Source organism: Colossoma macropomum, unplaced genomic scaffold (genome assembly GCF_904425465.1).
Source record: "Colossoma macropomum unplaced genomic scaffold, Colossoma_macropomum, whole genome shotgun sequence".
Lineage (NCBI taxonomy): Eukaryota > Metazoa > Chordata > Actinopteri > Characiformes > Serrasalmidae > Colossoma > Colossoma macropomum.
Window position 1 is genome coordinate 25,525,649 of NW_023494795.1, and position 10,243 is coordinate 25,535,891.

The following is a 10,243-nucleotide window of genomic DNA, read 5'->3' on the forward strand; positions in this document are numbered from 1 at the left end:
CGTGTAAGTATGTTCTGCGCATGGGCGTCGCGTCATGGTGAAAGTTTATACCGTTCAGCATGGCGGAGCAGAATCGGGTCTGCAGAGGAGACGAAGTTCATGCTCTGAGCTTTAAAAGACGGCGGTAGGACGGACGTCCATCTTATGAGTCTCAGAACACGACGTCTTCCTCTCGCCGCTTCCTTTATAAGCACATGTGAAGCACGTTTTCCTTAGTCTTACATCATTTTAAAGCAATTAAAACACAAGCGCGCCAACTGGAAACTCATATCACGCGGACTGGACCTCACGTGATGTTCGCTGTCATGGTAACGTTTACTCTAAACGCTACTCCACGCATGCGCGTCATTTTGCATCGGATTACTTGTTGTGAGCATGTAAACGAAGATTTTCCATCAAATCGTTGAATAGAGTGTGCATATAAACACCTCAGTCTGAATCTGTAATCGGATTGTATTCAATCGGATTGGCAAAAATCTTTGCATGTAAACATAGAATGTGATATCAACCCATTAGAAAAACACAAGACACCATTAGAGACTACTGGAGACCATATTTTTAAAACTGTTTTTTCATGCTTTTTTCAGCATTGATTTTAAGCATTATATTGATGATATAGTTGTCTGCTTTCTTTAGCTGTATTGGTTGTGCATGTGTGAAACTGCCAGAGCGACTCCAAAGTTGAATTCCTCTGTATCTGCTGGGGTGATAACAAGGTGACAAAAATGACAGAGACATATTGTGTCTTAAAATATGGGATTTATTCAGAAGCATTTGGCAATTCAAGAACCGAATGCAAAGACCTTGTACTTTGTGACCTTCACCCTAGTAAGGCAAAAGAGGAGTTATTCAACGGGATCTGGCACCCCTGCACAAAGTCAGTAACATGGATTTTCTGCTGTCCCGCTGCTCTAAACTGTCAAACGCGCTCATGAAAACCTACTCAGACTCTGCAGTTCGTCTCCGGATTCTGCCGAGCACCACCTGCATGTTTGACGAAGCTGTCGAGATAAAACTGAGCGGTTTGACTCCTCAGCAACATGTGGAGTTACAGTCCAACCTCCAGGACGACAGAGGAGTTCGTTTCAAAGCTACAGCCACATATCAGGCGGACGAGAAAGGAGAGGTTGACCTGAGCCGTCATCCCTCTCTGGGGGGAAACTACACAGGTGTTGAACCGATGGGTTTGTTTTGGTCGATGCGGCCAGACGTGCCACATAGTATAGTGGTGAAGAGAGACGCGTCGACCCCCCTTAACTATCACATCGAGGCTTCTAGTGGAGGAGAAATCCTCGCTAAGGAGACCAATGAAAGGCACTTTACGGGCCCGGGAGTCCGAAGAGCTCCTGTGAGCGATGGCAGGATACGAGGAACCCTTTTCACACCGCCTGGTCAGTTTGTTGTCAGTTTTAACTCCAGTCAGGCTCTCTTTCAGTCTCTGATACTGAACTCGGTCAAACAGCGCCTCCCCGTGGTGTAGAATAATACACTGTATGGCCACAAGTGTGTGTGGTCACTGGGGATTTGTACAGAAGTCCAGAGAGGCCATGCGCTTTTGCTATAATTTTCAATCTGCAAGTTAAATATTAGGATAAACTTTATCTTGAGATCACAAGACAATTAACTCATTATCTCAAGATAACAGCTTTTCTCGTCTAACTGGTTAATGCTGGTCTGGTGCTGGTTTTACTGGTCACCCAGCATGGTCATGCTTGTTCACTAGCATTCTCACTAGCACTTAAAAATGATGGTTCTTCAAGAGTTCTTTAGTAAAGAGAATGGTTTGCATGATTAAATGGTTCTTTGAATCATGAAAATGTTCTTCAAATTGATGGAGATTGTGTTGAATATGGTTTCATATATAACCTTTTTGAAAAGCGTTCTTTATAGCACTGAAAAGGGTTCTTCTATTATTACAAGCGTCACATCAACAACAACAATAGAAGTAACAGTAGAAGAACACTTTTTGTTGTTATATAGAACCCTTTTCAAAAAGGTTCTTTATAGAACCATCTTCAGCATGTTCTCCATTAATCTAAAGAACCATTTAGCTTTGCAAAGAACTCTTTAATCAGGCAAAGGGTTCTTTGGGTGTTAATGGTTCTATATAGAACCATTTCTTTACTAAAGAACCCTTGAAGAACCATCTTTTTTAAGAGTGCTTCCTTTTTTTTCTAGCAGGGAGATGTTGTTGTGGAGGTGTTTATGTAGTAGTGGGTTGTATTGCCAAAATTATATATCATGGTAAAATTATACGGTATAATTTTAGATGGTTTCAGTATTTATTACAGTATACCAAAAAAATAAATAAATAAATAAAATATTAGATTCCTAAAACCTCTTTTTGTTGTGCCTTAATATTCTGGAATGTGCCTTCACTTTTTAATTAAGAACTGTTTTAACAATCAAAGTAAATCTGAAATATTTTTATTGTGCAAAATAGTAAAACTGAAACTCGACAATATATAGATAAACATATGTCAGTTGCTTTCTAACACTAGTAACACAGTTACTTTTTGTGGACCTGGCAAAAAGTGCTAAAGTTGGCTTCTTATTTGGTAGCTTTTTATTAGAATTTTCTGTTCCACCTTAAATGGGGCAGAATTTACATTCTGGCAACTGTACAGGGGCCTGGATGTAACTGCTGCTCCATTTATGTTGGAATGGGAAATTCTAATAAGAAGCCGACTTCATGATTGACTCAGTTGAACAGGCTGTTCAAGTTTTCACTGATTTTAATTGTCATGTGCTAGCTTTGTTACCTTTTTAATAAATATATTCAAATTCACAAAACGTCAGGCGCAGATCTACTTATGTCTTTTGAGGTTTCACCCAGAGTTGTTGGTTGAGCTTATTTTTTTCAGTCAAACGTCATGTACAAACACATTTATTTGTTACAGACAGAACGTTGCAAGACCACTTTGTTTAACTGTAAAAAAGGTGTAGAGAAAATAGCAATGAAACATTAAATACATAAAAATGATTAAATAAAAAAATGAAATAGCTCAGTGAGGGTCCTCTTCAGTTAACAGTAATTGGTCCAATAGTTAATCTAACAGTGAACTGTAATGCCCATCACTACTAGTAAACACTGGTCATTTAATTCCTATATTTGTATCTATCTGTTGTGACGTGTATATAATTGGAAATGCTGCTAATTCAATAATATAAAATGGAGTAGGAAATATTGTAATGATGTGTAATATTGTGATGTGTAATATTGCATTATAACAATGTAGTAAGTATTATATTTTCTCTTTTACAGGAGAAGGCCCGTTCCCTGGAATTATAGATCTATATACTTTGGGAGGCGGTATGTGTGAGCCGCGAGCAGCTCTACTGGCAAGTAAAGGGTTTGAGGTGCTGGCCTTGGCTTACTATGGTTACCAGGACTTGCCCAAAAAAGTTAAGAAGTTTGATCTGGAGTACTTTGAAGAAGCTATAACATTCCTGCAAAGGCTACCTAAGGTCAGTGGAGTTAGACATTTCTGTAAATTTAACAGAAAATCTCATAAATCAAAAGTAAGTGAAACCATAAAAATAGTCTATGACAAATAATAAATGGTTAAATATTTAACGTTCATTGATATGACCAAAAAACTAACATAGAAGCATCCAAAAACTTTACGCAGTTGTGTAAAAGTTGTGCTGGTCAGCAGCATTGTAAGTTAATATGCTGGTCACCAGCAAAATGTATATGTTGTGTTGTGGATGCTGGTATGCTGGTCTTCCAGCATGACCTAACTATGCATTAACCAGCATAGTTTTCAAGCAGGGCAGTGGAGCTGGCTATCTTAGCTTATTGTAGCTCAACACACCACAGATTACAATACTGACTTTTTCCCATACAAGTGTCAGTCACTCAACTTCAGTCACTCAGATTTAAGTACTTTATCCTCTACACTTGTTTCAGTGACGCATCAGTGAGCCAGAACTGATACTGTTTTAAACCTGTGTTATACTGTAAGCCTGCTTGCTAAGCTAACACCTCTAGTGCTAATGAGAACAGATGTTAACTTTGTCTACTAAACTTTTGTTAGTGGAACATTTAGCTAGAAATCAAACCTATGATTGCTATCTTATAGCTTATGATGCTAGCTTATCTTAACAGCTCTACACTGCATTTGACAGCTTGTTAGATAGGTGTGGAATATAAATTTGACACCAGCATGATTATGAATGCTTTTGTGTTTTATATATTTTTGCTAATCATTAAACAATCCAAACATCTAAGCATTAGACTATATTAGGCATGTTGTGTAGCTATTTCTGTTGCCATGTAATATTCTCATGATCAGATTTACTATGTCAAAATGTGGTGTGTTCAAGATTATTCATGATGTACAAAATGTAGATAGGTAGCAACCCACAGATTTTTATGGAAGTACTGTTTAATGGAAATGTAAACTTTGTGCTATTGCAACACAATAATTGACATTAATACCAATTTATATAATTTTAATATGCCATCCAGAACCAGAACCATGATTTTGAGTGCAGGGGATCTTTAATATGTAGAAATCTAAAGAATAGGACAAGGATATGTGTTTTTTATTTCCCTCACAGGTACAAAGAAATGGAATAGGCATACTGTCAATCTCAAAGGGTGCAGAACTAGCTCTATCAATGGCATCATTCCTGCCTAACATTAGAGCCACGGTCTGTATCAATGGCTGCAATGCCAACGTTTTGTTCCCGCTCCACTACAAAGACATGGTCATCCCACCTCTTACATTTAGTGCTAAAAACCTAGATACAACTAAACCAGGTATCCTGGATGTCAGAGATGTTCTAGATGATCCCATGGTAAAGGAGAACTTTGCCACTGTCATGATTGAACGTGCCAGCTGCAGATTCCTGTTCATAGTGTCAGAAGATGACAGGAACTGGAACAGTGCCTATTATGCAGAGCAAGCTTGCAACATCCTCAAGGAACATGGAAAAACAAACTATGAAGTGGTGAGCTATCCAAAAGCAGGGCACTTTTTGGAAGTTCCTTACATGCCCCATCATCCATCTGGAGTCCACCCTGCTGTGGGTAAAGTGGTTGCTTTTGGTGGAGAAATGAAAGTCCATGCAGCTGCACAGGTTGATATGTGGAGAAGAGTGCAGGAATATTTCAGAAAACACTTATGGGGTCTCAGTGGTCCTCCAAAATCTTCACTTTAGCCAGGGCAGCAGCTGAGGAAAGAGGAAGCTTGCAGAAAAAAACCTGATTTCCTTAAAAGTGTAGGAGTTAAAATTTCCGACCTGCAGTTTTAGGGGTTAAATAGGTGAACTATAGCAACACTGGAATGATTTTTTACCCTTTGGATCTGCCTTCTATTTCTGCACATCAGCACAAAGCACGACCGTAGAATCAGCAGTGCTTAACAGAGGTAATTTAGAGTTTGCCAACATTACCAAGCACTGTCTAGACTTCACTTTATACCAGTGAGGTAGGCTATTTATTAAGGGTGTTGCTTGACTTTGTATTTTGATATGGATAAAAAGTAGCACAAAGATGCTAACAGTGCCTTAGAGGAGATCAAAATACTCAATATAGCCTACTTCTCAGTAGAGCACATTAAATGTGGTTCATTTCATATCTGAAACAATTTCACAAGATAGCTTAAGGATATAATCATCAAGAGAGGGCTACAATACTGTCCCCCCTACAAAATAGTTATTCTATTTGGTAAATCATAATGACATACCATTATATTTCACTTGTTCAGAGAGACTTTTTGTCTAATCATGCTATCCACATACTCTCCGAATACTTCTTTGTGCAGCATTGGTGTTTGGCCAGAGCAAGCTCCCGTGTCTCTTTTGTCCTGGGAAATAGCAAGGTTACAAGCCTACATGCACTTGGTATTCCGTTGATATCAACTTGCTGCTTGAGAACAATCAAGAGTGTCTTTGCTGCCCTATTTTTAAGTAATTAGGACAGAATGGAAAGTTTGATTAAGAAGCCAACATTATCCTATATTATGTAAAGTTTAAACTGTTTAAACTGTTAATTTAAACTCTTTATACGTATCGAGTACCACATGCCTGTCCTGGAGGAACGCTGCTAATTCTGCGTCCAACTTTAAACAATCCGTATGTAATAACTCCATCTTTGAAAAGACATTCCAGTGTTGATTCTTGTTGTAGAATGTTTCTTGTCATTATGTTTTATGGCAGCACAGCATACGGCACAGTACTAGAACCTGCTAGCAAAGATCGCTAACCAGATTCTGCCATGTTTTCTTAGCCGGATGGACAGAGATGGGGGAGGAGTTATGTAATGTGTGGGAGGGTCTTATAATATGACTGACCAGATGTCACAGTAAATTCAGACAAGCCCTCTGCTCCACCTTTCACTTACTAAACGAGTCTTTTCAGGCACATAATACACTTGTGCTGATGCCATAGCTAAAATAACTATTTTACACATTGAAAAATAGACTAATGCACCTTTATTAGCACACATTTAGCAAACATCCAAGCTATGCTCTTTTTTCCGCTAATTTAATGTTATTTCACAATTGATCTTCGGATAATAAACAGCATTTTCACCACAACTTGTAGCGGACAGTAATAGACAGTAACCTGGAAAAGTATCTCTAACAGCTGCTTTGAATGCTATTAAGTTTAGCTATAGCAGCAAGTATATGCAGGACTAAAAGGCTGTAGTTTGTAACCATCAATATCTTATGGTATTATTACAGCAGTGATGAGCAATGACTTCTTTAAAACTATGACTGGCTTTCAGCAGTCAAATCAAGGTCTGATTTGATTGGCCAAGTCTGACGCTGTGCTTTTCCCCAGCGTCCACCCGCAGAAGATTGCCACGTCAGATTGCCCGGTTTAAGGGAAGTCTTTGACACTTCCTTTATCACCTGTTAAATCAAAAACATGGTGTCCAAAACAGTGCCCTATTCACTTTATAGTGCCCTTTTTTGAGATTCAGCCATTTTGTATTGGTGTCTGAAAACAATGTGCAGAAGATCCAGTACACTCACACAATCCCACAGTGCACTGCAATAAGTAGTGTACACCAGATGTATCATGGAGTACAGGGGATACCCTTATAGTGGTCTGGTGGGATGAAGTTTATAATGTTTAGGCGAAAGATTGACATAGTGTCTGAAATTCTTTACTACTTTCTGTTCACTATAGTGGTGTTTTATACAGTGATCCATGGTTTTCAGTGAGGGGGTAAGTGATTTGGGGACCATTTCAAACACTTGTCTGTAAACGCCAGAGGGCGTCCGTGAGCAATCCTAAATTATTAAGGGTCAATGGAGCTAAACGGCTTAAAAAAAGCTCAGTCATTTTTAACCATTTATCCAGGATCTTCCCTTAGCTTTGGAAAGTAGAAAGATGTATTTCGCTAAAAAAGCAAAAAAATAAAGCACACCTGTATAGTTCATTTCCACAGCAAACAGGCTTTGGACAGGAGGATGTTAGCATTACTGCTACTGAGTGCTGATTGGTTAACATTACTGCTACTAAACGCTGAATGGCTGTTCAGCTCACTGGCTGAGTGAAGCGGTTCACGCTCACTGATGTCTTGACCATGAATGAGACACTGTTATAAAGTCCTACTTGGAATTCAGAAGCGCTTAAAAATAAAACAGCAATGTTAAAATGTTTTGTGCTGCTCTGTGTTCAGGATATGAATATATTCTTCTGCATAAAAACGTTTAAGCATTTACAAACTATGATTTTGCTCACATGTTATCTCTGCTGCTTCTCCTCCTGGGTCGCTGGAGCCTATCCCAGCACCCTCTGGGCAGAAGGCAGGAAACACCCTGGACAGGCCACCAGTAATCAGACATACACATTCACACCTAGGGTGATTAAGCATCTCCAGTTCGCCTGGCTGCATGTCTTTGGACTGTGGGAGGAAACCCATGCACACAGAGAACATGCATACTCTACACAGAATGGACCCTGGTTGCCTGGCTGGGGAATTGAACCCAGGCCCTTCTTGCTGTTAGATGACAATGCTACTTTGGACTCTTGGGTGCACAATCTAGTGTTTCAAAAACCAGGAAGACATTACTGGGTGGCAGTTCTCCTCTCTATACATTCTCTGGCCATGTCCCCTTATATTAGAGAATCTGTGTGTGAACCTAAGAGGGATGTGTTTGTCAGGGGAAGTAGTTAGCATTTAGCATGCTAAATAAAAGTGTTGCTTGTTTTTACAAACAGCTTTTAGAGTAAAACATTCTAGAATTAACCTCTTCCTCTCTAAATCTATACTATTTGGGTGATTTATATTGACTTGTTCGTCACAGTTAACTTGGCATATACAGAACAATATGACAAAATACCCTCATGTCCAAGAAAGAGGACAGAGACTAATGAAAAAAGTAATTAAGGGTGCCTTTGCAAAAAAAAAACAAAAGCTATATCCAGTAAATATAGCTGATATGTGAATATCTATGAATGATCTGAATATATAATCGCTGTGCTCACTGTATTTAGTTTCTGCCATTAAATGCTATTATCCATTAAATCTTACAGTATTCTGATGGAATAAATGATTGATTTCAAGTCTGATTGAATTGTTTCAGAGTTAACCAGTGTATCACAATTTTGCAACTTTAACTGAAGGGTTTATTTTCATCAAATGCTACCTAGAGGTGCAGAGGCCTGTTCTGAGCATGAGACCTGTTCTAGCACAGAAGGAATTTAGACAACCGCTGAGGAATTTCTAGAGTTTGTGAGAGGTTTACGATGTAGACCTGTTTCAGAAATGATTAGCATTTTCTTACTGAAGGTGAATAACTCTTTGGAGATGTACTGTATTTGAATGTATTTTATTGTTCTCAGTCTAACACATAAACAGTTTGCTTTGTAATGCAGTTATGACAATCCAGAGTCATGTTTTCCATAATGTGGCACTGATGTTACTGCATTTGACACAGACAGTCGGGCTGCTGCAAGATGAGCGTGTCACTGAATATCCATTTCTTTAATGCCCGAGTCTGAAGAGCTACTTTTATTGGCTGTAGTTGACAGGATATTATGCAAATGATGATTGCAATCAGTGACAACATAGTGCTAGCTTGCTAAGCTAAGCAAATTGCTTGAAATGTACACTGTAAAAAAAGGGCTTTTTTTGGAAATGGGGTTGTATTTTAATCAAAGAATCTGTTTGACATGATAAAAAACAGTTTCTCATCACATGAGGTCATTTTTTAGGTTGAATGAAAAAAAATGCAGTGCAGTTGAAAACAATGTTGCTAAAGTACATATGATTTGTAGAAAAATGAGATGTTTCGGATGTAAGACCTGAAAAGTGTAAAATGAGCTTTGATCATAACCGTCACCGAAATGGCTCTGATTTAAACCACAAAGTGTTGTAGTCGAAACCATCAGCATCAAGACCGAGACTAAAGTAGCCTAAAGGAGTCCAAGTCAAGACAGCAGATCAGATTAACTTTGTTTTTCAAAACATTAAAAAAAATTTGTAGTTTATTTTACATTCATTATACATGAGATATAGCATATTAATAAATAATAACACTGACCTAAGCAGTCTTGGGTGAATTCTGCACACTAACCTTTGAGAGTGAATGATGGTAAAGTTATAAGGTATTAAGACAGTGTCTGTTGAGACAAAGACATGTCCAACACTAATAATTAGTGGTCTCAAGGCTGGACTGGAGTTCAGGGTTCACTCAGAAAGCTTGTCCTTGCACAGCATTGTGAATTTGCCTCACTGATTAAGCGTTGGCTTGGTCAAAATAAGATTAATATGAATAGGCAGCCTGTTTAACATAGTCTGTCTAAGAAGTGGGTCAGATTTTATGTCTCACTTACTTAAAATGCTGCCTATGAAGGCAGCTCGCTTAGACACAGCCTCAATCTAAAGTGGCTTAACAGTGAAATCTATCTATCTATCCACCCCTCCATCCATCTATCTATCTATCTATCTATCTATCTATCCACCCCTCCATCCATCCATCTATCTATCAATCTATCTATCTATCTATTTTAGTACGTTTCTCTTCATAATGGTACATTGGGAGTATGGTACAGAGGGAGTAAATATGGTAAGTATGGTCAGAGTTGTTGTGAGGAGGCGTGTCTGTCCCAGCAGTGCCCTAAAGGCGCTGAGAGAGAGAGAGAGAGAGAGAGAGAGAGAGAGAGAGAGAGAGAGAGAATAGAGGGAGAGAGAGAGAGAGAGAGAGAGAGAGAGAGAGAGAGAGAGAGAGAGAGAGAGAGAATAGAGGGAGAGAGAGAGAGAGAGAGAGAGAGAGAG

At 38.8% G+C, this 10,243-nt stretch overlaps 1 protein-coding gene across 2 annotated transcripts; it reads left to right on the plus strand.

Moving 5' to 3' along the window:
• The first annotated feature begins 681 nt into the window (after positions 1-681).
• On the plus strand, positions 682-10,170 carry LOC118815698 (acyl-coenzyme A thioesterase 5-like). 2 transcript variants are annotated; one of them, XM_036582003.1, is made up of 3 exons: positions 682-1,391; positions 3,266-3,522; positions 4,567-10,170. In XM_036582003.1, the coding sequence occupies exons 1-3, from the start codon at positions 887-889 to the stop codon at positions 5,167-5,169; spliced, it is 1,365 nt and encodes a 454-aa protein (XP_036437896.1). In that variant the 5' UTR covers positions 682-886; the 3' UTR covers positions 5,170-10,170. The 2 variants fall into 2 exon arrangements, with proteins under 2 accessions (XP_036437896.1, XP_036437895.1); XM_036582002.1 differs by having other exon boundaries at positions 685-1,391; positions 3,266-3,468.
• The last annotated feature ends 73 nt before the right edge of the window (positions 10,171-10,243 follow it).

Bases quoted from the DNA above. Each gene is read 5' to 3' on its own strand.
- LOC118815698 (XM_036582003.1), top strand. From the start codon at position 887: ATGGATTTTCTGCTGTCCCGCTGCTCTAAACTGTCAAACGCGCTCATG. The intron at 1,392-3,265 runs GTCAGTTTGTTG...TCTCTTTTACAG, and splicing joins AACCCTTTTCACACCGCCTG to GAGAAGGCCCGTTCCCTGGA. The intron at 3,523-4,566 runs GTAAGTGAAACC...TTTCCCTCACAG, and splicing joins GAAAATCTCATAAATCAAAA to GTACAAAGAAATGGAATAGG.